Source organism: Peromyscus eremicus, chromosome 5 (assembly GCF_949786415.1).
Source record: "Peromyscus eremicus chromosome 5, PerEre_H2_v1, whole genome shotgun sequence".
Classification (NCBI taxonomy): Eukaryota; Metazoa; Chordata; class Mammalia; order Rodentia; family Cricetidae; genus Peromyscus; species Peromyscus eremicus.
The window spans coordinates 134,341,488-134,368,998 of record NC_081420.1 but is presented as its reverse complement, the minus strand read 5'-3'; the positions used below and the strand labels follow the sequence as shown (position 1 = coordinate 134,368,998).

The 27,511-nt window shown below is 43.9% G+C and overlaps 1 protein-coding gene and 1 long non-coding RNA gene across 3 annotated transcripts; one reads left to right on the top strand and one right to left on the bottom strand.

Annotated features, from left to right (window-relative positions):
• LOC131910807 (uncharacterized) lies at positions 1-10,791 on the bottom strand. Its single transcript, XR_009379222.1, has 4 exons — positions 10,588-10,791; positions 3,345-3,388; positions 2,472-2,561; positions 1-237 (listed from the first exon to the last, which is right to left on the bottom strand). It is a non-coding gene; the product is annotated as an uncharacterized LOC131910807 (long non-coding RNA).
• On the top strand, positions 1,701-27,511 carry LOC131910806 (carboxylesterase 1C-like). Of its 2 annotated transcripts, XM_059262685.1 has the most exons (14): positions 1,701-1,746; positions 2,079-2,283; positions 4,852-4,996; positions 8,101-8,234; positions 9,459-9,612; positions 11,003-11,107; positions 12,320-12,428; positions 14,424-14,425; positions 17,936-18,076; positions 18,906-18,986; positions 19,812-19,959; positions 24,708-24,839; positions 26,796-26,868; positions 27,158-27,511. In XM_059262685.1, exons 1-14 carry the CDS (start codon positions 1,701-1,703, stop codon positions 27,327-27,329), a joined length of 1,647 nt encoding a protein of 548 aa, XP_059118668.1. In that variant the 3' UTR covers positions 27,330-27,511. The 2 variants fall into 2 exon arrangements, with proteins under 2 accessions (XP_059118668.1, XP_059118667.1); XM_059262684.1 differs by lacking the exon at positions 14,424-14,425 and having other exon boundaries at positions 12,320-12,424.

Below are 27,511 nucleotides of genomic sequence, written 5' to 3'. Positions count from 1 at the left end.
TAATTCTTCTTTTTTAAGTCTTATTTTCTTTACCACTCCTGTCTCCCCTCCAGATACCACTACCCTCCAATCAAGACTACCCTTTCCATTCCCCCAAAGAAGAGTTTGACGATTTGTTAAACAGAGTCAAACCAAAGCTTGATAATCACACCACTCTTCACCACAAACTTTCCAAGCATCCATAAGAGGGCAGCATTATAGTAGAGACACATGCTTCTCTCCAAGGCTCCTGGGCCCCTGGGGATGAGAAACAGAAACAAGGCCTTGTTATTAAACCAGAACTCGAACTGTACATATTCTCTCTCCCTCTCTCCCTCTCTCCCTCCCTCCCTCTCTCTCTCCCCCTCCCTCTGCCACTTGGGTACATTCCTGTGGGCGCAAATGACAAGCAGTGTGGAACTTTTAAAGAATTCATAGATAACGGCTAGAGAGTTGGCTCAGCCTTTACAAGTAATGGCTACTTTTCTAGAGGACCCTTGTTCAAGGTCCAGGATCTGCATGTTGAGTCACAAGCTTTAACTCCATTCCCTGGTGTCCTGATGCCCTCTTCTGGCCTTTGTGGGCATTACATGCACATGGTGTATAGACATACATGCAAGTGAAGACTCTTGCACAAAAAAATAAAAATAAAATCTCAAAGAAAGAAGGAATTTGTAAATAAATGCATGGATGGATGATTAGAGCAAAAGACTGTGGTCAATGAGGTTCATTTACTGTAAGAACATTGTGGTGGTTTACAGGAGAAATGTCCCCCATAGTCTCAGGCATTTGAACACTTGAACCCAGTTGGTGGTGCTGTTTGGAGATATTTAGGAGATGTAGCCTTGTTAGAGGAAACGTGTCACTAGAGAGAGGCTTTCAGAGCTTAAAGACTCTCATCATTTCTCTGCTTCGAGCTTGCACTCCAGTCTATGAGCTCTCAGCCCTTCCAACCACCCTGCTTGCCCTTGTTACCATGCTCCTGCTCTGCCATCATGGACTCCTATCCCTCTGGAAACTCGCTCTTCCTTAAGAGCAAGCTTAGATACCTTCCAAACTTGAGAGCAGGGCTTCTAGGAAATAGCAGTCCAAAGAAGCAGGGATTGTGCTAATTCCCCAGCTGAGGAACTCTGGGGACGTGACGTGCTCTAAACTTTCAAGTTTGTAGTGAGAACCCTAAGCCAAGGTTTCTCGATGCCTGCAGACACCTGCTTGCTGGTGGCTGCCCTGGGAAGTTCAAGGTGCACTGAGCAGGAGTTACAGCTAGAAATGCTTGCATAAGAACTTGTTGGGGCCGGGCGGTGGTGGCGCACGCCTTTAGTCCCAGCACTCGGGAGGCAGAGCCAGGCGGATCTCAGTGAGTTCGAGGCTAGCCTGGTCTCCAAAGCGAGTTCCAGGAAAGGCGCAAAGCTACACAGAGAAACCCTGTCTCGAAAAACCAAAAAAAAAAAAAAAAAAAAAAAAAAGAACTTGTTGGATGAGTTTCTGGCTATCTGTAATCTGAGCTTCCCTGGTGTTTTCCAGATGAAGAAGGGTAAACTCTTAGTGGGTGTGGCTTGGAGGTCCCAACACACACCCAGGAAGCTCTTTGGAGGAGGGCAAGATTTATATAATTGTGCTAGTTGGTTAGAGGCAGGTCTATAGCAAAGAGGCGGGAACAACGCTTTCTCTTGGAGCAGCAGGCACTTCCTCCTTGTCTCCAGAGCTCTTGTCCTTTCACGATGTGGCTCTGTGCCCTGGTCTGGGCTTCTCTCGGCATAGTGTGGGGTAAGTTCTTCTGGATTACAAACATTGGGTTGCGTGTTTGGAAATCTGTCCTGGACAAAGTGGGTGAAGATGTATACAGGTCAAGCACGGAACAGTGCAATAACCCTCTCTTTACAGGGGCTTAGACTGGATGCCTTAATGCCTCCAATCAGTTGACTTTCAGTTGGCCCTCTTAGGCAAAGATATTTCTCTTTATCATAGTATCATGTCAGAAGGAAATAAGACCTTGGAAGATTCAATTCAAGACACAAGCCTAAAAGTGACAAAACAAACCATGAATCCAGGTCTGATCTTTCCCTTCTGATGTATCCTCATGTTCTCTTGTCCAGCAGGACACCCGTCCTCACCACCCGTGGTGGATACTGTTCATGGCAAAGTCCTGGGGAAGTATGTCAGCTTAGAAGGATTCACACAGCCTGTGGCCGTCTTCCTGGGCGTCCCCTTTGCCAAGCCTCCTCTTGGATCCCTGAGGTTTGCTCCTCCACAGCCTGCAGAGCCCTGGAGCTTCGTGAAGAATGCCACCTCCTACCCTCCTATGTAAGCCACTGGGGTGGGCCCATTTCAGTGAGGATGTCTATCTCAGGTGATCCAGGAGGGATTCAAGGCAATCCTCTGACTAGCTGCATTAACAGCAATTACTGGTACCCCTAAGAACACCATGGGTCCTCAAAAATGGTCTAGTTACTAATTTTCATATTTTCCCAAGCCCTTTATTTGGCACATACTTTTGAGAACCTGTGGTGAACCAGGAATGTTCTGGGTTTTCAGAAACCATTAGGAGGGGAAAAAATCCATACTTTGATAAGCCTTTTATCCTATTGGTGGAAAGAGAAAATGAGAAACCCGTGGATTAGTACATCAAGTGCATAATATACTAAAATACGCTAAATTCCTTGGAAAACAGTAATTGATTAGGTGAGGGAGACTAGAAGTAAGATGCCACGTTCTCCTAATTTGAACCTTGGCATTGCTTAGGAGTGGGATGGGTGTAGGACTTGTGGGTGAAGAGAACAGGGAAGGTGACTGCATGTTCTCACACCCAGGTCTACCTACCTACCTACTCACAAGCTAAGCAATTACCAAAGGTGTGCCACATCACCCTTGTAACTGAGTGAAGAAGCTCAAGAATTCCAGACAGCCTCACAGCCACCACGGCAGAGAACCCCAAAAATCTATAAATCAGTTCTGACAGCATTTGTGTCCTCAGCAAGGTTCCTCTGAGAATTTCCAGGATCCCCGTCCTGCTTGTCTTCTTAACATTCCATGCTTTTCTCCTACAAATAATATTTGCTATGTTTATATTATGTTTGCAAAAATAATACACAAATGTTATAAAAAAGTTGGGAGATACACAGATGTGAAGGAAAGTCTAAATCATGTATAGTTCAACAACTCAGAGAAAATTGCTGCTAGCAGTTGAGATCATGCTTTCCAGTCTTTTGTCTGTGTATATACCCTGCTTTAAACAGAGTTCATAAATACAGAGATTTTGGGTGACAGCCTGACACATTCATAAGCATCACGATCATGTCAGACCATATATATAGCAGCTGAGTATTTATTAGCTGTGCTTAATTGGGTACTAAGTTATTACTTACTCTATCTTCTATTCGGGTTCATTGAAGTACTTTGGTTTTCTTGACTATAAATAAAAGTTTAAGGGATTCTTGTTAGCTACATCATTACACACAATCATAAATATTTGGGGATAAGTTTTCAAAGGTAATAATCCTAAGTCAACAACATGAACTTTGTGTACATTTGTCTCCAGAAACAACCAAATTCTGTGTGATTCTTCCATGGAAGCATGAAACCTCCATCTCTGGGGCCCTTACCCATGCCATGGCTTAGTTGGTGAATTTTTTCTGTGTGCATTGGGTAAACAAACTGAGATCATAACAATAACAAATGGAAATTTGCTCTCTATGCTGAATTTTTCTAAACATTAGTGAACTCAAATTCTTGTATCCCCATTTGACATTTGAATTTATGTTTTTTTATGAATATTGTGCACTTACTCTCAGTGATGTAGAGAAAATTACCCAGGATGGAGATTTAGGACTCTCTGCTGTTCTACTTCTGCAGTTTGTGTGACATGCACAGCCTCACTTCTGCACACCAGGGACAGGGATGTCCAGCCTTCTCATTGCAAAAGGACCCAGAATGTGGCTAACTATCTACTTGGAAGTATAAGTACTACCTAACATGATCTTCCTGGCTTTGTATCCTTGGGCCACCTGACAATCCTCTCTGTGCCTTCAGTTCCTCACCTGTGAATAATAATATTTAGGAATATTAATAAAGGAATAATAACAAAAGGTACAATAAAGGAATAGTAATAGATACCTGAGGCTGAACTGACTCTAAATGGCTTTGAACACAAGGAGAACTTGAATCTCTTCCTCATACTCTTCGAGGACTCAGTAACTGCTATCAATCCCATGCTACATTGTGCTTTTAAGACCCTTTATCAAGAAGCCAATAGTGGTTGTTGGAATAAGAGGATGTTGAAACTTGGCAGGCAGGCAGCGAGAACTTTGGAGACTTTACTTACCCTTCCTGGACCTGGAAGCTTGGGACAAGAGCAGGAAAGGAATTCACCATAGGCCACACAGCACATCATGTCTGAGATAGGACTAGAATTCAGTTCTCACACAAGATGCCTGCCTCACCTCAACCTTCAACAAGCTGCCTGTCATTGTAGCTAACTGCCTTGGTTGATGGACATTTTCTGAGAACTACAGCATGTTAACCTGGTAGAGGAGGAGGGTCAGCTACAGACCAGCATATGAAGCCCAGAAGGGTAAAGCTCTGTTCAGTCACTGCAGGAAGTGACATCTCCTAGGGCAGGTCACCACATAGTCACCTTTCTCATGGGTCCAGAGCATCCCAAACCTCCAGGAAAAGGAGAGGTAACAAGTGCTTCTCCCTTCATAGGACTGAGAGACCCTAGAGATTACTGTGGCTGCCACCTCTCTCCCACAACAACGACTCCAGTAAAGCAATAGGAACTTCTGTTCTAGGCTCAAACCTCTCAGTGCATGGTCAGGCCCAGACGACATGCTCAATTTGTCTGAGAATCTCAGATGTTCTCTCCCCTCCCAGGTGCTCCCAGGATGCAGTTGGAGGTCAGGTGCTCTCAGAGCTCTTCACCAACAGAAAGGAGAGCATTCCTCTCAAGTTTTCTGAAGACTGTCTCTACCTGAATATTTACACTCCTGCCGACTTGACAAAGAGCAACCGATTGCCTGTAAGTGCTGGCTGGGATCCTTGGTCCAGAGTTCCAGTCTGAACATGTAGTTCTTCCCTGGGACTAGAAGGGGATGAAGACAGCAGGGGTCAAGGGCACACAGGCAGGAAGTGATTCAAGAACCAGAGCTTCCTTCAAGTTTTCACTTGCATGTTTTTCCAATGATGTCAGTCTTTGGTAGAGATCACTACACAGCTGACATGTAATTTCCCAAGTCTTCACAGGACAGAAGGAAAAGAATGGCTAATCTTACTTAGGAGAGTCTTATTGTTGGTTAAGCGGTGGCGCTCATGGCTGGCGGCTGCCCATGGTGGCCATGCGGATGGAGGAGAGTGCTGGAGGAGAGTGCTGGATGTATCGGTGACTGAAGAGTCACGAGCCATGGTTACCTTTCTAAAGCTTTATTGGAAGAGAGAGAGAGAGAGAGAGAGAGAGAGAGAGAGAGAGAGAGAGAGAGAGAGAGACCACGCAGAGGGGGGAGAATACAGAAGGAGAGAGTGCAGAAAGAGAGAATACAGAGAGATCACGCCCACTTTTTAGTCTGGGACTCCATTGCAGGCTGGTGAAGTAATTAAGGACAGAATCCTTACACTTATCCCTGTGGCAGCCAAGTCATAACTTCCAAAATAGTCACAACTGGGAGGAATCTTAGGGGAAAATAAACAGCCCAACATGATGCAAGTAGAGAAACTGAGGTCCTGATGGGGAAAAAAGAGTACATGGAAGGGATGCTCGCAAGACTCAGGGCTCCTGGTTTTCATATGTGTGCTCTTAGATGGGGTCTAGGGGGAGATGTGTGATGGCTTTATTCTCAGGTCACCTGTGACAACTTTCATTGCCAGATGAAAATTTGCACTGTCCCGTGAAGTAGGGAGGGAGGATGCTGGGCCGGTCTCCTAAGCATGTTCCCTGCCTGTGGACAGCAACCCGGGATTTGACTGTAGATCGTTTCCATGTCTAGCTGCCTTTGGCACCGTCTAAGGACCAAATGAGTCAGCATTTCACATGGAAACATGGTGCAAGAGTCGGGCAAGCTGCCAGGTACAAGTCACAAGGTTGGAGGAGAGTTTTCTGAAAAAGATAATCCTTGGATTGTAACAGGTCAGCACCCAATAAATTCCCAGAAGCCCTCTACATGAAATCCAGGACTGGGGGAGTTGTAGATACATATGCTAAGATATGGTGTTAACTGTGCCTATCAGTCACAGAGAGAGACAGGGAAAAATTCTCAGTGACACACATTCTTTACAGCATCTAAAGAGCAAGCATCCCAGGAGGCCGCCATAACCAGCCTTCTCATTGTGAAGGGACCCAGGATGTTGCTAACTATCTACTTGGAAGTATAAGCACTACCTAACATGATCTTCCTGGATTTGTGCCCTTGGGCCACCTGTCAACCCTCTCTCTGCCTCCAGTTCCTTCTCTCTAAAGTGTGAACAGCCATAGATGCCTGAGGCTGATCTGAGTCTGAAATAGCTTTGTGCACAAGGAGAACTTGCATCTCTATTCCTGACACTCTGCAGAGAGTCAGTAACTGATATCAATTCCACTAAACCTTGGGCCTTCGAAACCCTTTATCAGGAAGCCAGCAGTGATTGTTGAAATAGGGAGTGGTAGAATCTTAGTAGGCCAGGCAGTGAAACCTTTGGAAGTTTTAATCAACTCCACCTGGACCAAGAGTTTCAGGTTCCTAAAGGGTCAAACTTGGGGTCAGAGAAACGAAACATTTAAGCCATTCCCACACAGCTTTGTTTTCAAGGACCATTCCAACTGTTCTACATAGATACATCATAATCTCTTCAAGACATCATTGCCCACCACCCTTGGACTCAGCCTTCACTCTTAGATATCCATGATTCCATCTCTCTTGGAGGTTGCAGGGGTCCAGTGGGAGGAAATGGGGACTTGAAATCGTGGTTACAGGAGATCCTTTAGCTGTGGGCACAGGTTCTAGAGCCATGAGGTCTGAGTATAAATCATGGATCTCCCATTGACAAGCTGAGAGAGCAGAACCTTTTTCTTAACCTCAGCCTGTTTTTTCACATGGGAATTGTCATATGAAAGCTCAGTGACTCACAAGCTGCATCACAGTTCTGCCTGAGTACACACAGCCGTGCTGACATGCTAGTCAGACCTGCAGGAGGGTCTGTCTCCTGACCCAACAGCTGGCTCACTGCACTGTTGTTCTGAGCTGCAGGGATTAGGCAGCTCAGCATCTGGATGCTGGAAAATAGCATCAGGATCAAGCCCATCCTCCTCATATTGGCTGCAGTTTCTCAGGAGAAGACAAGTTTCTCCTCCGTTTCTTCTCTGTCCCACAAGACAGTATTATTCCTTACCATATGAGAGGTTATTTATACTGCATAGATCAATTCTTGGTTCGTAGTACCCATGAGATTTTCTCTTTAATTAATAGTATTATCACAATATTATTTTATACACCCTCATTTATGTGCTATTTAAATCAAAGAATGTGGATTATGAATTGTTACATTCCTTCTTCTCAAGTTTTATCAGAGTGCCTGGTAACTGTAAATTCTGAGATAATTTAGCCAAATGACCAAAGACATCTTGAGTGAAGTGGATGTGAGCTAGGCTTAGCATAGTGGGAGGATTTGGGGTTGCAGAAGAGACACATTAGGAAGGGGCAGCATCAGGGCAGTGGGTGTCTCACAAGACGATCATGCACCACGGAGAGGTTTAATTCACCACTGAGGAGTTAACTGGGATGAAATTAAGCTGATATACAAAGTTGTCCCTTGCTCATGTTCAGTTGCCTGAAAAGTCCTGTCGTGAAATGGTGATTGTGGGCTGATGACAACACCCTTGGGCCTTTACGGGTACCGTGATAATCTCAATTCTGTGTCTTTGAAGGATGTGAGAAATGAGAAGTAAGGTAAGGGGTATTGAGTGGTGCTGCATCCTGGACCTCATCTTGGAGAGCTGGAAACAAGAGAGTCAGCCTTTTGCAGCCTTCCCAGGAACTAGTGTGGTTTGGGTGATGACCTGGAGTCACAGCCTAGATACAGGCAACCAATCCAGATGAACTTGGCAGCCTTCCCAAGTCTTCAATGTACTGCCTGTGTGGCTGTATTATTGTCCAGGTGATGGTGTGGATCCATGGAGGTGGACTGATGATAGGTGGAGCATCAACCTATGATGGACTAGCTCTCTCTGCCCATGAAGATGTGGTGGTGGTAACGATTCAATATCGCCTGGGTATCTGGGGATTACTCAGGTAAGACACTAGATTTTCCCCTCTGCATGTTAGTATTTACTTTGGTTGTCTTTCTATTAATAAAACAAATGTCTGAGACTGGGTAGCTATAAGAACAAGATTTATATAAAACAGTGTGAAAGACTCAAAGTCCAATATTGGGTAGAAGGAAGGCCACTTGTGAGATGCCTTGGCTAGGAAGCAACATAGCAGAAGAGCAGACATCAGATTTTTACGTGCAGAAGAGATCACATGACAAGGGAGGAAGTGAGTGATGGGAGACAGTCTTGCTACTTTTTACAACAAAACAGCCCTGGGGAACTAAACAAGGTCCTATGAGCACTACAGAGATCCCTCTTGAGGCTGGCACACTCAATGACAAAATCACCCTGCACTTGGCCTCATCTTTTCAGATTCATTCACTGTTCATACTGACTGCCACAGTAGAGAACCAGAACCCAGCACGAGACTGTGCAGCCATTATTACCTTTTGCTATTTCCATAACCAAACCCCTATCTCTCTGACATTTATAGTTTCCATAATCATTAGTTGTTCTAAATGTGCAGTTTTAATACAATAGCTGCTCCAGCCAGTGGCCTGAGTCTTCTGTGAGACAATGACTGGGCCCTACCATGTCTCTGCACAATGGTCCCCACTTCTAATGATATGAAAGACCCTACGGAGCCTCTGGTCTACTTTCATCTCATACTTCTTACATTCAAACATCTATTCCCATGGCCTGGGCCTTTGTATCTGCTGCATCTCCTAACTAAAATCCATTTTGTAATTATTGATGAGACCGATGTGATCCTTTATTCCTCTTTCATAGTGTTACTGCTTCAAATAGGATTTTCCCAGTTGAAACAACACCCTACACCCCACATTGACCACATTGTCTTTTTCTAACAGCTGACATCTCTCTTCTAGTCTACTTGATTCAGCTCCCAGTGTAAGCTGGGCATAGTTGGAGATTTTGTCTGTCTTGTAATGGGATATTCTTTAGCTAGCTATTAGGGCAATGTAGGATGTATCATGGATCCTCATCGCAGCACATAATTGCTAGATGAGTGTGCAGCCCCACATAAAGCAATTCTGTAAAGGGAACGGGCAGGTAAAATCCCCCATGTCAAAGATGTAGCATCCAATCTGATTCTGAAGAGCTCACTGAATTTCCCCAGGCCATCTGAGCTCTCAAGAGCCCGGCCATGGCATCTCTACCCCTATTACACCCTGTCATCTTGCAGCACAGGAGATGAACACAGCCCTGGGAACTGGGGTCATTTGGACCAGGTGGCTGCACTACGCTGGGTCCAGGACAACATCGCCAACTTTGGAGGGAACCCAGGCTCTGTGACCATCTTTGGAGAGTCAGCAGGAGGTGCAAGTGTCTCTGTTCTTGTAAGTATTCTTGGCACCAGACCTCTTGCTGCGGTTTGATATGGTTGCTGAGAGGACCTGCTGCAAAGCAGCAAGTCTAGCACAATACCTTTGCATCCAATACCTGCGTTCAGGTTGACTGTGTTTGTTGCACAGCATCAGATGGTGAACAGCTTCAGAAGCAATTAACTCTGTTTTGCTAAGCTTACCATTCAATTTTTTTGTCCTGGGGCCATGAAATTCTCCAGCTTCTCTCCTCTCTTAGTGGATAGCTTTCTCTTTCCTAGTAATTTTAGCATTCCAACTCACTGGACAAGTCCTGGGATGCAGTGATGGGGAGGGAAGCAATGAGTTGGACCAAGCGTCCTTGTTTGGGTTGAAGCCACATCTACACATCAAGGAAATTCAAGACCCGAAGTCAGACTGGGGCTTCCTCTGAGGTTAAAAAGGCAGCAGCAGGACCTCTTAGGGGTGTGAGGAAGTGAAGAGGTGAAGAAGGAGAGCTGGAAAACTCAATGGGGAGAACCAGGGCAGAAGATGTGGGTCACAGGCACAGACCGGGCATGTGAAGTGTCTTGCTGGTGCATGGAACTGAGCCATAGGAACTGTGAGGGGACTAGAGGATGTTCTGGGAGCCATAAGTAACCTTAGCTTCCACAAAGATGAGCAGAAATTCAGCAATGGAACTAACACATGAGCTTCATACTTGAATTCCCAGAGGAAGAATTTTTAAGTAAAGGAAGAAGAAATCTATAAAACATCCAATGAAGAATAAAATCATCCATAACAACATACCCAGGGATTGTCACTTGGCTATTGTTACATTTATTTTTCCAGTCTTTTCCAAAAATTGTAAGTAAATATATGTGTGTATCATTACTTTTATCTATTCATTATGCATGCATCCATCTATCAGCCATCTATAATCTCTTTTTTTCTATATATATAACATAACAAATATTTTCCTTAATAGTAAGCCCTCATCCACATTACTACCTTTCTGTGTGGCATCTTTCCGAGTACGACAGAATTCATCGGCAGAAATTTGCACAATATCTTGACGAAAGTGTGTGAGATGCAGCCTGGGGCAAGCCTCTTTGGCTTTGGTCAAACATCTGGGACTTAACTATGGTTTTTTTTCTCCCTAGTGGCCTTTGGCATGGGCTGATGACCCAGAGAGTCAGCATTCCTGTGTGAACAAAGGCCCAGAGATTGGGCAGCCTGCTAGTTACAGGTCCCAAGAACGATGCGGCCATTGTGATGCAGCTCCCAGCTTCAGTTAATCTGATATAGAGATCCCTCACAGCTGTGCTTGGAGGTTTATCTCTACATGAGTCTAGATCTGTTTTCAATTTGATGTTAAACATGACACCCATCTTGTGAACATAAAACTTCTCCTCTCCCCTACCAGGTGTTGTCTCCTCTGGCCAAGAACCTCTTCCACAGGGCCATTTCTGAGAGTGGTGTGGTCCTCAGTGCAGGCATGGTCAAGAAGAACACTAAGTCTGTGACTGAAGTAGGTCCCAATCTGGACAACTTCTGCATCCTTTTCTGAGCTTCCCTGAAGTCTTCACTGGTCTTTCTGGCTGTGGGATGCAGCTTAGGTACTCAAACAATTCTAGAAGCAAGAATGGCTGGGCAGAAGGCTGCTTTTTGGCTCACAGCTAAGACACATCCTGCAATTTCTGAAGTGCCTCCATGCGAATCATGTTACTCAGACACCCTGCGATTCTTCCCAGAAACTGAAACATGATGAGATTCTGTAGCTCACCTGAGGCCAAGTATTTAGGAAGTGGAAGAGGTAGTATTTAAAACCAAACAAATTTTATCCATCATTTCAAATTGTCTCTTTAGAGGCATTCAAGTTAGAGAACATTGTGCCCAGTGTGTGTGACTCTGTATGTGTGTGTGTGTGTGTGTGTGTGTGTGTGTGTGTGTGTGTGTGTGTGTATGGTACTTGGGGTGGATTCTGTACCCATTTAAACAGGGAAAAGCTAACAGTGGTGGAGATATTGATTATGCAATCAGGACATGTCATTATTCCAATTAGTAATAGAAGCAATATTCTGTGGGATCCACTACCTACATCTGGTATTTTAGAGCAATGGTTCTCAACCCTCCTAATGCTGCAACCCTTTAATATAGTTCTTCATGTGGTAGTGACCCACAGCCATGAAATTATTTTCATTGCCACTTCATAACTATAACTTTGCTACTGTTGTGAATCGTAATGTAAATATCTGATATGCAGGATGTATTTTTATTGTTACAAATTTACCCAAAGGGTTTCAACCCACAAATTCAGAACTGCTGATTTAGAGACTTTACAAGCCCTCTGTAACCATAAGAAACTGGGTGTGCAAGCCAAATACGGTGATGCATGACTATAATCCAAATACCTCGGGAAGAAAAGATAGGGGAAAAAAACGATGCAAGACTGAGGCCACCCTGGTCTACATTCTAAGTCCTGGGCCAGCCAGGGATACTTAGTGAAACTCTCTCACAAAAAACAAACAAATAAATAAAAGTGAATGAAAGAAAGAAAAGAAGAGGAGGGAGTCGGGGGAGAAGGAGAGGGAGAGAGAAGAAGCAGAAACAGGAAGAGGAGGAGGAGGAGGAAGAAGGAGGAGAAGAAGAAAATTAGGTACAGACTAGAATCCACTGTCTACATTGATGGAGGATGTAGTCATTACTCTTGACCTCTGCTTTTGCCTGTGATCTTTTTCAGCTAATTGCTACTATTTTGGGGTGTAAAACCACCACATCAGCTGTCATGGTTCACTGCCTGCGCCAGAAGACGGAGAATGAGCTCTTGGAGGTCGCACTGAAATTGGTACGTGGGTCCATTCCACTTGCCTCTATTCTGAGTCCTTGCCCAAAATCTATTCTGCTGTTCTTGTCCTGGTTAAACTCTAAGGGGACAATTTCTCATCTCTCAGGAAGAGTGTTGGCCTCCTAACCCCAACTGAGAATTTCACTTATTATAAAACACTTTAAATGTCAAAAAGTAGTCCAGCTATATATTCCATGGTGAGGAATTGCATGTAAATCTTCCAAGCTTGCTTCTTGAACATTCTTGTCACATTCCCACCTTCTTCTGCATTAAACTTCCTCCTCTCCCTAGAGTCCTCTTTTCCCATTTTTTCTGTCAGTTCAGTTGTATCTTGCTATTCCCCTTTACCCTCCCCTCTCTTTCTTCCATATTTTCTGCTCTCCCCCTTCCTAGAGGCTCCTTCTTCCCCATTTCCCTGACCAGGTCACTTGTACCCTGCTGTTCCCTTCTCTATTCCTCTCCCAAATCCCCTATCCTGTCAACAGCTCTGTTTTACTTTCCTGGTTTCTGTGGCTACTCCATGTTATGTATTCACATCTGGAAATTTGGAGTTAAGATCCTCCAGTGAGATAGAACATGTGATATTTGTCTTTCTGTATCTGTGTTACCTCACTTAATATGATCTTGTCTAGCTCTACCCATTTACCTACAAAGTTCATGAGTTCATTTTTCTTTGCAGCTGAATAGTATTCTGTAGTGTATATGTACCACATTTTCAGTATCCATTTGTCAGTTGAAGGACATTTATTTAGGTTGTGTCCTTTCCTAGCTATTGTGAATAGAGCATCAATGAACACGCTGACAAAGTATCTATAGAGTAGGAAATCAAGTCCTTTGGGCATATGCTAAGTAGCGATATAGCTAAATCATATGGTAGATTTATATTCAGCTTTTTGAGAATTCTCCACACTGATTTTTCACAGTGGTTGCACCAGTTTGCAATCCCACCAATAGCAAATGGGTTCTTTTCTCCCCACATTCTCTCCAACAGTTGTTGTTGGTTGTTCTGTTGATTTTTGCTATTTTGACTGGGGTAACTTGAAATACAAAAGTTGTTTTGATTTGTATTTCCCTAATTACTAGGAATGATGAACATTTTTGAGATATTCCTTAGACATTTTCTCTTTTTTTGAGAACTCCCTATTCAGGTCCCAAGCCCATTTTTTGAACGGGTCATTTGTTCTGTGGACTCATTGTCTGTTGAGTTCTTTGAATATTTTCCCAGATGTATAGCTGACAAAAACTCTCTCCCATTATGTGGGCTTCTTCATCCAGTTGGTTGTTTCTTTACCCATTTATACTTTTTTTGATCAATTCTATCTATCTGTCCCTCTATCCACCCATCCATCCACCCATCCATCATTCAAAGTATATGGAGGAGATGTGAAAGGAGAATCAGTGAATGTATAAACTAAACCCCATCCCTTCTCACAAATAACAATCCAAAGAGAGACACAGTCTTGCACTTGTTAGGTTAAGCCTGATAGAACTATCAAAGAAGGGATCCATTGAATACACTCATCATTTCTCAGGGAAGTGATTTGATTAATGGACAGTTGTGAGAGTCTACATCATGGAATCCAATCAGGACAAACATCCAGAGGAAAGAGCATCACGGTCATGAGGAATACCACTTTTGTGAAAGAGGAATTGATGTGAGCTCAGGAGTCATCTGAGCCCTTGCCTTCTCTATATGAATCATGGACACTCCAAAACACTCCTGGGTCTCTTGGGCAAGTTTCTAGCATTGTGTTCTTTTTTAATATCCATGGGTTATGCTGATATGGCCTTAGGGATTTGGTCACAATATTCAGAAAAGGAGTCCAAGATGTTCAAAGACTTAAAAGAGCTATTTTCTAATACCAGAAGCTGTCAAATAATTCCCGGTGTTCTCTATGTGACATAGGACAACCAGACGACAACAGGAATATCTGGTGATTTTAGAAAACTCAGAGACCTAAGATCTCAGCATAATCTGAGATTATTTGAGATCTGGGAGAAGTGCTTTTATGATTATCCACTACCCTATCTCTCTCTCTCTCTCTCTCTCTCTCTCTCTCTCTCTCTCTCTCTCTGTCTCTCTGTCTCTGTCTCTGTCTCTGTCTCTCTATCTCTCTCTCTCTCTCTCTCTCTCTCTCTCACACACACACACACACACACACACACACACGCATGCACATACACATGCATGTGTTCACATACACACATAGATATTACATCCCTGGGTGGTAAAAATTCAACCCACAATGAAGGGTTCCTAGCAATGGCTTCCTCCCCCATATATGAGAGAACCAATGGCTAACAAGCAGTGTTACAATCACTGAAATTGTAGTGACACAACAAAGAAAGAGATATGCAGAAATAAGGGTCACTGGGCTTGTGGGTATCAGGATTTTGTTATGCAAGATAAGAATAATTTTCAAGAGTTCCTGAACACAGTATTTTTTCTCTTTTTGTTATTTTTATTAGGAAGCATTTTAAATAAGCATCATGGTAATTCTCTTGACATACTCTAGTATGCGTCTCTAGGAAATCTGGTCTTTTTGTTTATTTCTGAGATTATAATTCAATTACAACTTTTCTTCCTTCCTTCTCCTCCTCTTAAACCCTTCCATGCTCTTCTCAAATGCATGGCCTCTTTGTTCACTAATTGTAATTACATGCATGAATTTGTTGTATATACATATATATCCCTATATATATCCCTAAATGTAACCCCTTAACAGAATCTTCAAGTAACTCTAAAGTTCAGGAGCAGAGGGCTCATGACATGGCTGGATCCAGATACTGTGATGGCATTATTCAGTATCAACCTCTCTGTTGCTTTGTTTTCCGTTTTTCTTTCTTACCTTCTTTCTGAATGTTTTCATCACTTGTTAATGGCTGAACTCAGGAAGTGAGACTAAATAAGAGGGGCAGGTCCTGTCCTGATGTCCATTCCACCTCCAGCCCCATCTCCTCTTGATCCCACACAGTCTTGGCTACCACTTCCACCTCACTGAGCTATTGCTCCTGAGGGAAACTGTAGCAGGAATCTTAGAAGGTCTTATTAATAAAATCAAACCTGAAGCTAGTTATTGGGGTGAATGCTGGAAGATCAGAGAAGCAGAACAAGCCACAGCTACCTCACCTGGCCAACTTCTCAGCTGATCCTGTTTTCTCAGACTGGAAGCCTCTGTGTCCTCATCCAAATGGATCTCAGCTGCATTGCTTCTCGAAAGCCTGAAAGCTTAACCAGCCAAAAGCTTCTAGTTTCTGGACTTCACGTCTTATATACCTTTCTGCTTTCTGTCATCACTCCCTGCGATTAAAGGTTCACTTTCTGGGATTAAAGGCATGAGTCACCATGCTTGGCTGTATCTTTCAACACACAGAGATCCAGGTAGATCTCTGCCTCTGGAAAGCTAGGATTAAAGGTGTGTGATACCACTGCCTATTCTCTATGTTTAATATTGTGGCTGTTCTGTTCTGTGACCCCAGATAAGTTTATTAGCGTGCACAATATTTTGGGGAACACAATACCACCACAGGAAACTGAGCATTGTGGCCAGAGAGCTGAAGTTATGATGGCATTGAAGAGGACCACAGGCATAGGTAATGAACACGGTCTCGAGAGTTTTGGAGATCCCTGACTCTGGATCCCAGGGCCTATTCCCTTCAGGTTGCTTCCTATCCCCATCCTGCGCTACCCTGAGTTCATACTCAAGGACCCCATGTAAGACTCAGGTGGGAGAAATTGATACCCCAGGGCACAGCTCCAAGGGTGATTGATCATTTACAGGGGGAAGGTTCTCAATGCATCCTTTACCTTTGTGTTCATAGAATCCTTTTGACCTGGATGAGAATGGAGACCCCAAAGAGGTAAGGAGTTTTTTCTGGATTGCTGGTGTTGCATCTTAACAGTAATAAATTCTAGTTAACTGTGAATGAAGGGTCTCCCCAAGGCTCCAAGAGAAGTCACTTGCCAGTTAAAATAGGCAGATGGACCAGAGGTAGGGCTAACTGACTCCCTGTACAGTGCTCTCAGTCAGCAACTTTACCCTCCTGGCCCAGCTCTCCTCATTCACAGTTCTCAATATCAAGATGGCCGGATGGGAGAAGGCATCTGAACCTCCGCTATCTGGAAGCTGAGAGAACTGGCTCACAGTCTCAGTAGTCTTTGGGGTACAGGACTGGAGTTATACAAAGAGGAGCCTAAGATACTCCCATCTGAGGACAGCACCATCTGCACATGACCCAGGAAACTCACAGTGCCCACAGCCTCCTCCTTCCTGCCTGCCACCTCCCAGCACTGGCCTGTGTCTGTGTCATTAGCCCTGAGCATCTCCAGTCTTGTCCTCAGCTCCCTCCGCAGAGATCACAGACACTCCCTGAAGACCCTGTGAGGATGAAGTGAGACTCTTTCAGTCAGGTTTTACTGTGTGATATGAGCCGATTCCCGGCTGAGATAGATAAAACGTTGAAAAAGATTGTGGTCTGTGCCGCCCTCCTGCAGCAGGAGAGATTTAAGGTGGAGGCAGTGAGGAAGGAGCGGGCTGGAGGAAGTCACTGAGGTGGGAGGTCCAGTTTCACCTAAAAAGGCTGGATTATGATCCAACATGAGATAGATGAGCACATGAGCTCTGAACAGTGGACTGTTTTTTAAATGTCTTGTTGCTATGCTTTGGTTCCAGACTAGTTCCTACTACATAGCCTAGAAATTTGTGATCCTTCTACCTTGGCCCCCCAGATGTCAGTATTCCAGGTTCAAGTCATAACACTGAGTAAAATGTAGAAATGCACTGTGCAGACTCAGGGCAGGGAAGGTACAGGAGGGTGGGTAGGAAGACTGCACTGTGGGCATCCTGTAGGTCAGGTCAGGGACTGAGCAGTGGAGTGATGAGACATGGCTGGAGTGCAGATACTCCTGAAGGACTTTCTCACTGGACGTACTAACAAGCCCATTGTGGAGCATGAGATAAACAGAAGCGGAAAGAGGCCTCTGGCTTCTCTGACTCAAAAAGGCAAAGCGTGTAGCCTCGAAGTGCAGCTACCAATATTCCTGAGCAGCAGTAGTACTTATTGTGGGCCTCCCAGTGGCTGGTATCAGAGTCTTCCTTAGAATCCCAGGTGCCAATCCATGCTGGTCCTTACAGATTTTTAAACCTGAGTGCTTTGGGATATATGCTTGGCTGTGAGGTATTGAACTTCTCCCTTGAGTTGCCCAGGTTTAAATATGTATAGGTAGATGCATTAATAAGTGAAAATTATTAATAAGTAGCCCTTATTAATAAGTAAGAATTCTCCTCTCCTCAATTCACTACCACTATCACATTGCCACTGATGACCCCCAACTCACAGTTCTGACCTTGAAGACTCCTAGATTCAACTATTGTTCTTAGCACATTGGGTTTCTGTGGCCATAGCCACAGGGTCTTAATGCTTGGCAAACTCTCAAACCAGCAATGAGGGGATATATGGCTGAAATGTAAGGTGGGGTATTCATAAGCACTGTATTTCTATTTTCCCCAGGACAATACCTCCCTGTACACTGTGCTTGATGGAGTGCTGCTGCCAAAAGCCCCAGAAGAGATCCTGGCTGAGAAGAGCTTCAACACTGTGCCCTACATGGTGGGCATCAACAAGCAGGAGTTTGGCTGGATCATCCCAACGGTGAGGACGTACAGACCTCTTAGATGCACACCACAGAGGCTCAACCATCATCCTCCCTGCTCTGATCAAGGGTTGTGCACCCAGATGACTACATTCCAAAGAAGCTTCAAACTTTCCAAGTAAATTTGCATTGAGAGTCCCTGATGATGCCCTTTGCAGTGCCAGTTTACACCACATGGGGCAGAGGAGGGATTAATAATTGGAAGCTTTCTAAAGAAACTACTCAAGAAGGCCTCAGGGCCCTGTTTGCCCATCACCAAGCTTCTATTGGTAATGCTGAGCTCTCTAAGCAGACATTTTAGGGCCCTGGTATCAGTCTGGGCTGTGGCATTCAGTGCTAGGAGACATGCTGAAACCAGACCAGAGCTCTGAGTGCAAACTTAGACAGGGTGAGCATATTCCAGAATTCTTCAGCTCTCATGCAGAAGGACTTGAGGGGGCATCACAGGGAGACAGACATACAGACATAATGCTTGGGTTTGCTTCCCCTGTCCCCTGAGTCTGAAGAGGCGTGGCCTGTGTCCCCTGTCCCTGAGCCCTTGGCTTCTACATGACCCTGGCTTAAATGTTCCACTGCCTGGAGGAAGGTTGTACCTCCCAATGTAATAAATACACTCACTTGGCTGTCCTCTGTATTGCTTAGATTTATTCATGCAGTTCCCTTTGCTTTGTTTGTTGATTTTTTCTTTTTCAGAATCATAACTCCCATATCTGTTAACACCCCACCCTCACCACCAAGCACCTTCATTCCATTTGGTTCCCTTGATTGGCCTGTTGGATTCTTCTTAATTTACTGGGATTCACAAATGTTTTACCATTTGTTTCACAGATGATGGGCGATCTGTTCTCTGAAGACAAAATGGATGAGGAAATGGCCAGTTCCCTCTTGTGGAAGTTCCACTCTGCCCTTGTAAGATTCCAGGGAATCATGGGAGTTGGTTGGGAAACAAAAGTCAGTGGCTTGCATTCATCACAGACACATGCAGCGGCTGTAAGCAATCGTGGTGACTGGGGTTCACCTCCTACTCTTCTACCCTTCCCACCCTGCACCCCAGTGTAATAAATTCACACTCATTATTCACCAATCAAAGTCCCCCATGGGTCCAGGACAAGTTGCCAGGAGAAATATTTATTTGGAGAGCTTTACATGTAGAAAAAATGATTCTATGACCAACAAAGACCATCAGATTTACACATAGGAGGCCCATCAGAGAGGTGGGCCTGTGGCAGTTACAAACTGTAGGTTCCCTGCTTTTCTGATGCATAGACTTCTGTTGTCGGTAGATCACTGGATAGATATTCTGACTAGAAAATCTCCTGAGCCATGTCTTTTTCATTTCATTTTCTAGGAATAGCTTGTTCTAAAGTTATTTGCTAGGGTACAAAAGGTGTCTTTCCCTTAGAGATCAGGGGGAGATACTGGAAGTATACTTCTCTCTACAGGAGGCAGACAAAAGCATTTTCCTCTAGAAACAGCTGGAGAGATAGCATTAGCTAGGCAACAGTTTCCAAGCTGGTATCAGGCAAGAGGATCTTTTCCACCATAGCCAATGGGAAAACATAATTTGCAGACACCTGACTTCCAAGCTTAATGACATCTCGCAAGTGGATCTAGAGAATCCTCCCTGGTTTGGCACAGAGCCCAGGTGGTTCATGAGTCATGAAGTCTTCTTAACTGTCTGCAGGAGCATCACTGATTGCCAGGTGAGAGTGGTTACTTTCTGATCTATTTCAGAACATCTCTGAGAATATGATTCCAGCAGCCACTGAGAAGTATTTAGGACGAACAGACGACCCTGTCAAAAAGAAAGACCTTCTCCTGGACTTGTTTGGAGATGTATTTATTGGTATTCCATCTGTTCTCATGTCCCGTGGCCTCAGAGGTGAGTCTTACATGTTGAATGAGAAGACATGGACTCGATAACAAATCTCTGACTTGCCCATTTCTGAGTCAGGCACATATATATGCATACCCATATGCACATGCATATATATGTGTATACATGTGTATATATACATACACACATTCACACATACTCACACACATAATACATGAGACTAGGATGTTGCTCAGTTAGTAGAGTGCCTGGCTAGAATTCAGAATGCCCTGAGCTCAATCCTGAGTACCATATAAGTCAGACCTAGTGGCACATATTTGTAATTCCAGCACTTGGGAGGTGGGGAAGGAAGATTAGATCTTCTTTGGCTACACAGGGAGTTTAATGCCAGCCTGGGTTACACAAAACGCTTTCTTACAAAAGCAAATCAACAAAAAGAATAAAAATCAAATGTCAGGAATAGGATTGGATGGGAAAGAGCTTCTTCTAGATGAGAAAGTTCAAAAAGAGAGAGAAGAAAGACATGTGAGGAAAGGAAGTATAAAGACCTTCAATTTCTTTGGTACTCCATTATCGCTCTTGGCACACACTGGTTGGAGAAGGTGAGAATTGGGCTGATATCTAACACAGGGCTGTCTGACACTGACTTAGGCCTGGACAGATAGCTTGAGGTTACACATGGATCTTCCTAAATGAAGCAAGATTCTCTTGTGCCTATGGGTGCTCTATTCCAGCAATTGTTCTGTGGGTGCTTGGAAAGAATGTACGTTCTGTTGGGGTTAAGCTGTGCACTGTTCTAAGTATTCTTTAGTTCCATCATGGCCTCTTGGTCCAAAACCTTTGTTCAAGTTCAGTGTTTTATTATGAATTTTCTGTCTATGTGACCTGATCATCGTTGGAAGTGAGGTACTGCAATCCACTACTGCTTTGGTGTTATCACCTCTCTCTCTCTCTCTCTCTCTCTCTCTCTCTCTCTCTCTCTCTCTCTCTCTCTCTCTCTCTCTCTCCCCCTCTCTCCCTCCCTCCCTCCCTCTCCCCCTCCCCCTTCCCCTCCCCTTTCCCTCTCCCTTTTCCCTCTCCCTTTTCCTCTCTTTCTCTCTCCCTCTCCATCCAGATACTTTGATATTTGTTTTTTACGTTTATGTACAGCTCTTTTATATTCCATTGGTGAATTAATTTTTTGTCAATATATAATGTCTTAATTTTTTTCCTTTTATTTATTTATTTTTTTACTTAAACTCTATTTGTGAGGTAACTATTGTCCTTTCTTTTCTCCTTTGGTTCCTCTTCGTGCATAATATCTAATTTCACTTCATGTGCAGTCTCTGAAGGTCTTAAAAAGTTAGAGAGTTTGTTTTAAGACTGCATAAATTCAGATCTTTTAAAAACCCATTCAGTCACTACATACCCTTTATTGGAGAATTTATATTGAAGGGAATTACTAACAGACAAGGACTTACTAATGCCAATCACTTTAGTTATTTTCTGATGGTTTTGTAAATACTTTCTTTCTGCCTCACTCTCTTGGCCCCTTCCAGATGATTGGGTAGTTTTCTGTGCTTACATGCTTTGAATCCTTTATTTTTTATTGTGTGCTTTGCTAAACATTTTACATTTGATTTCATATAACTGTACAATTTTATCTACATTGTACATTGTTATGAAAATTTGCTATTTTTATTTGATGTGTATGGATATATTTGCCTGTGTATGTCTGGGAACCTTATGTGCACCTGGTGCCCACAATGGCCAGAAGAGGGCATCGGTTCCTGGACCTTAAGTTAAGAGCTGCTATGTGGATGCTGGGAATTGAACCCAGGTCTCTGTAAAAGCATTCAGTTCTCTTAACCACTGAGCCATCTATCCCGGCCCACTTTTTACATCTTTTGTGCCAGAATTTATATCATTTTGAATGAATATTTTACCGTTAGTCGTTAGCAGTGTTTTTGTACAGAACCCTTGTACTATGAAGGATAAAATCCCCTATCTATTATGATTACAGTCCAACAATGTCCTGAATATGACTTCACAAGTTTACAGCACTGACTTCCATGTTATTAATTAGTATGTTTAGCTTTCAGTTTCAAGGACTCTAGCAAACCCTCACAAGGCAGCCAGAGGGACAATGCATTCCACGAGCTCATTTTGGGGACTGTTATTTCTCCCTCTTCTGAAAGATATCTTAGTACACTGCTCTGTGCTGCTGGCTACTGAATGAATCCATCTACCCTTCCCTGGCCTGCAGGATTTCTTCAATGGCATCACGCATCTTTAGATGAGTTATCTCTTGATGCTCCTGAGTATTTCCTCTGTCATTGACTTTTGATGGTTTATTTTCATCTGGTTGAAGTTGACTGGAGACCTCTGCAAATCCTGAACATCTTCCTCACACTTCCGGAGTGTGTTTGCTGGAACTTTTTGAAATGTACTTTGTCCCCATTCTTCTTCTCCTCAGCTACTCCCATCCCATAAATGTCTAGTCTGTTAATGGTGTCCCATTGTCTCTGTTTTCTTTGTTGTTCTTACAATTACCTAAATGTATGTCCTACTTGCTTTCAAGACATATAATTACAGGAATTTTATAAATGTCGTGGTTTAGGCACACAGTTCTAAAAATATCTTGACAGCATACTGACTAAAATACACTCTTTCATTCACAAAAGTCCTTTGTTGTAGAATTGCAGTCTGGCCTCTTTTCTAAAATGAGTGTCAGAGCAAGTGCAAACACTCCTTCAGTACACACTGTGCTCTGGCTTTCTTCTGTATCTGTGATAAAAAACCAACCAAAAGCAACGTAGGGGCAAAAAGGACTTCTGTGCCTTATACTTCCATGTCCTCATTCTTAAGGGAAGTCAAGGCAAGGACTCAGACATTGACTTGAAGCAGAGACCATGGAGGAGGAGTTTGCTCAATTCCTTGTTCACGCTAATTACCTTTCTTACATATCTCAGGACCACCTGTCTAAGGATGGTGCTTCGCATGATAGGCTGGACCTTTCTAGAGCAATTAATAACCAAGAAAAATTCCCCTCAGTGAGATTCTCTTCTCAGATGACTTTGGGCTGTGTCAAGTTGATCATTAAAGCTAACTTGGACACTGCTTGACCCATGAGCCTGTTGAGTAAGTGGACTTCAGAGGAACAGAAAGATTGCTTCTAAAGGTGCAGGGATAGAGCCTGTGAGAGATGATGAAACAAATCATTCTTCATATTCATGTTAGAATAACTTATGTTACAAAATTATTTTGTGGACAAAATAATTATATAATGCTACAAAATACTGATACCAGTGTATTAAAATAACATGCACAATATTATCTCAATTTTATATAAATAAAAATCATATGAGTCAAAATGTGGAGAGGCTTTCTCTGAGTGGTGGGAGTATGAGCGCTGGGCTTAACCCTTTTCCTTCATGGAGAATTTTTGCATAATTTCTCTACTAGATTAATTTGTGGTCTTACAATTCCCCTCTCAGTCACTCTTCTGTGGATATCTTTACCCCACTATGACTAATGGATAGTGAAAGACTCCAGTCTGGGGGCTTGTGCAAGAGAGTGCTATCCATGAAAAAGCAGGTAGCTCCAATGGTGCACACAACAGGAAAAGGAGTCGTCTCTTCTTGGGGCTTGAACAGGCATCTTTGCTGCTGAGAGAAGATGGGCAAATTTGCCTTCCTTCAGAGTATTCCTGTTTTGCCTCCACTTTAATATCTTAAGAACTTAACGCTCCCAGGTCCAGCAGGAAACAAGGTAATGAGGGTGACTGAAGTATGAACTTCAAGTTCTGTGCTCTCCTTAAACCCAAAGGCAGATTTCTTTTTTTTTTTTTTTGAGACAGGGTTTCTCTGTGTAGCTTTGCACCTCTCCTGGAACTCACTTGGTAGCCCAGGCTGGCCTCGAACTCACAAAGATCCGCCTGGCTCTGCCTCCCGAGTGCTGGGATTAAAGGCGTGCGCCACCACCGCCCGGCGATGATAGATTTCTATCTTTGTATATATCTGTATGTGATTATATTTAAATACCCTTATATTCCAACAAGCAACTTGGAATGGCATCTTTCTACTGAATGATTGAGGAAAACACTGGGGATGCTCAAAACCAGGCTGACTAGGTGCTGATTTTCTCAGAATGAGCAGGCACTCACTGTGTGTTATCACTCAGCACTTCTAAGCACTCACTGCCTGCATTACATCCACTCATTCTTGTAGCTAGAGTTTTCCTGCCTGGCCCACAGTCAGGACAAATCTCTCTCACCTGCCAGTCCCACAGCTGCTCAGACCCAATCAAATAAACACAGAGACTTATATTGCTTACAAACTGTATGGCCGTGGCAGGCTTCTTGCTAACTGTTCTTATATCTTAAATTAATCCATTTCTATAAATCTATACCTTGCCACATGGCTCGTGGCTTACCGGGATCTTCACATGCGGCTCGTCATGGTGGCGGCTGGCAGTGTCTCTCTCAGCCAGCTTCCTGTTCTCTCAATTCTCCTCTCTGTTAGTCCTGCCTACACTTCCTGCCTGGCCACTGGCCAATCAGTTATTTATTTATTGACCAATCAGCAACACATTTGACATACAGACCATCCCATAGCACATATTACATAAACTCTTGGCTCAGATCCCAGGTCTACCTCAACCAGCTGTACAACCCAAAGCAAGTCATTGGGCTTTCCAGAAGCTGCCTGTCTCCTGTTCTAATAACCAGCAGTTTCCTTCAGGGCTGGAGACCTCAGTGCCACCCAGGTGTCTGTCTGGCAACATGAACTGTGCATGAATCCATGTCTCCTCAGATGCCGGAGTTCCTACTTACATGTATGAGTTTCAATATCGCCCAAGCTTCGTATCTGACAAAAGACCCAAGACGGTGGTAGGAGATCATGGTGATGAAATCTTCTCTGTATTCGGGGCTCCGTTTTTGAAAGGTATTGGCTCTGTATCTTGTGTGATCTGGGAGTCAGGAGAACTGGATTCTAGTCTTGGTTTGGGGGCCTTCAACAAGTTTCTCCTTCTCTCCTGATGCTAGTTTCCTGGCACTCTATAGCAGAACTGAGCTGCATGAGGCAGTCCCCAACCTTTCTCCTATTCTAACACACATGAAGATGGCTTATGTGTCCCAGTCATGGTCATTCTCTGAATCATGACTTGTGGCATTAGTAAGAGAGGTGGTAGATCACCCACAAGGCTCTCTCTGGTTTAAGACTAGAATATCACAATTTGATTTCCCATAAAACAACCTCTGCTTAATGTCTTGCTGTGGGTCTCTATATTTGTTCCCGTCTTCTACAGGATAAAGCTTCTTTGATGATGGCTGAGCAAGGTACTACTCTATGAGTACAGCAGAATGTCATTTGGAGTCATTTTATTGCTATATTTTAATTGTTACTAATTTTTTATTTTTTTTACAATAGTAGATTTGGCTTTGCCCTAGGTCCCTGGGCTATCTAGTCTCAGGTTCTCAGTCACTCAAGAAGTGTCAGGTATAGGTTCCATCTCCTGGAGTGGGCCTTAAATCAAATCAGATATTGGTTGGTTACTCCCACAAGCTTTATGGCATCTTGCAGGAAAGACACCATTGTAGATCAAAGGGTTTGTGGCTGGCTTGGTGTTTCCATTGCTCCTTTGGTAATGTGCAGAGTACCTTCCTGTACCAAAGACAGTAGACTATAGGGGTGAAGTCTCTCTGGAGGCACCAGCTCGACTTATCCAGGTTCAATGAGTTATATAGTGATGGCTTCAGCAATGGAGCCCCCCATCAGTCTGTGGAGAGCAACCTATAGTCTTGTTGACAGCCTGGGTTGTTCGAGATTTCCCATGGGACCTCTCTACCAACATCTCAATTAGATGTAACCCAATTCCAGTACTATAAGCTTCATTTAGTGACAAGAGATGGCCAGTTGGGGCTCTGTCTCCCCACTTACTTATCAGCAATTTCATTTGGATTGACTTTCATATGTATTTTAGGAAGCTCCTACTGTATTAGGTTTTCATACTACCCCTCAAATAAATAGCCCTTAATTTAGCTGTCTCTCCCCATATTTCCTTCCTTGTCCCCATCCCCCTCTTTCCTCTCTTTCTTCACTTGACCCTCCTATTCCAGTCCCCCCCCCCTGCCCCATCCTTCCATACTTCCATAGCTATCTATTCTATTTCCCTTTCCTCGGGAGATTAGATGGCATCTTCCCAGGGAACCTATGATATATGTATTAACATATTTAACTTTGTGTATGTGTGTGTGTGTGTGTGTACATGCATGCATGTGGAGATCAGAGAACAACTTGTAGAAATAGTTGCCTACCTTCTAATGTGAGTCCTAGTAACGTGACTCAAATTCTCAAGTTTGATGGCAAGCGCTTTGACCCACTGAGCCATCTCTCCAGTCCAGTAACATGATATTTAAAGAAAGCCTTTGGCACATGTGTTCAGTGCCTTACCTCTCAGCATTTGCATAGGCTCGTGACCCCACTGCATGGCTCCTCACGGGCATTTCCTAGCTGGAATGCTCCTTAGTCCTTTGTAATTCTGATATCTTTTAGAGTCTATGGAGAATATTGTGTCTGAGTGACTGAGAAAAGACCTAGAAGCAATTCTCCTAAACAGAGACGCTCTGGATTGTGACATTTGGTCCTGAGGAAGGAGGGAAGGGCAGATGAACATGGACAATGAAGGCAGCTGGCTCATGGCACACACATTCCCACTGCTGAATAGTACATCAGCCTCTCCCTGAATGTGCACAGTAATTAACCAGGACCTTCTCACACTGAAGTGCTTGATTGAATGGTTGAAGAATGAGCACTCGGTTCTGCCTTTCTAACTCCCAAATGATGCTACATCTGGTCCACACTTATAGGAACAAAAACATTTTTTCACCTTCTCCACAGAGGGCACCTCAGAGGAGGAGACCAACCTCAGCAAGATGGTGATGAAATACTGGGCCAACTTTGCTCGGAGTGGGTGAGGCTGAGGGCAAATGTGGAAAGGTGGATGGGGTGTGGCTGGGCATACCTTTTGGAAAGGGTGAGTTCTGAAGTCAGAGTGACCAAAGCCCTGACCATTTTGTGTGACTATAGTGCTCTATAGTTAGAGTTTTATAGAACTGATAGGCTATCCCAAAATATGTAAGCTCTCTGTCTGTGGAGGTTGTCAGTCTCTCGACCGAGATAAGGCAGGGATCCATTCAAACTTCAGAGGAAGGGGCGGGCACATAACAGTCTTGAGGAATTCTATTTGATCATATTCCCAGGAACCCCAATGGGAAGGGGCTGCCCCACTGGCCAGAGTATGACCAGAAGGAAGGATACCTGCAGATTGGAGCCACCACCCAGCAAGCCCAGAGACTGAAAGGGGAGGAAGTGGCTTTCTGGACTGAGCTCCTGGCTAAGAAGCCACCTCAGACAGAACACACTGAGCTGTGAATGGGAGTCTCTGGGAGCCTCAGGAGGAGCCAAGATGGGGCTATTCCACAAAAGATGTTGCTCACGAAAGATGGATCCTACAGAGGAAACTGCAGGATTGGATGGTGGGGGATGGACAGGGGCCAAGGAAGGGGAATATTTGTACCTCAATTTAGAAAATAAATTTTCTTTTGGAAGTCAAA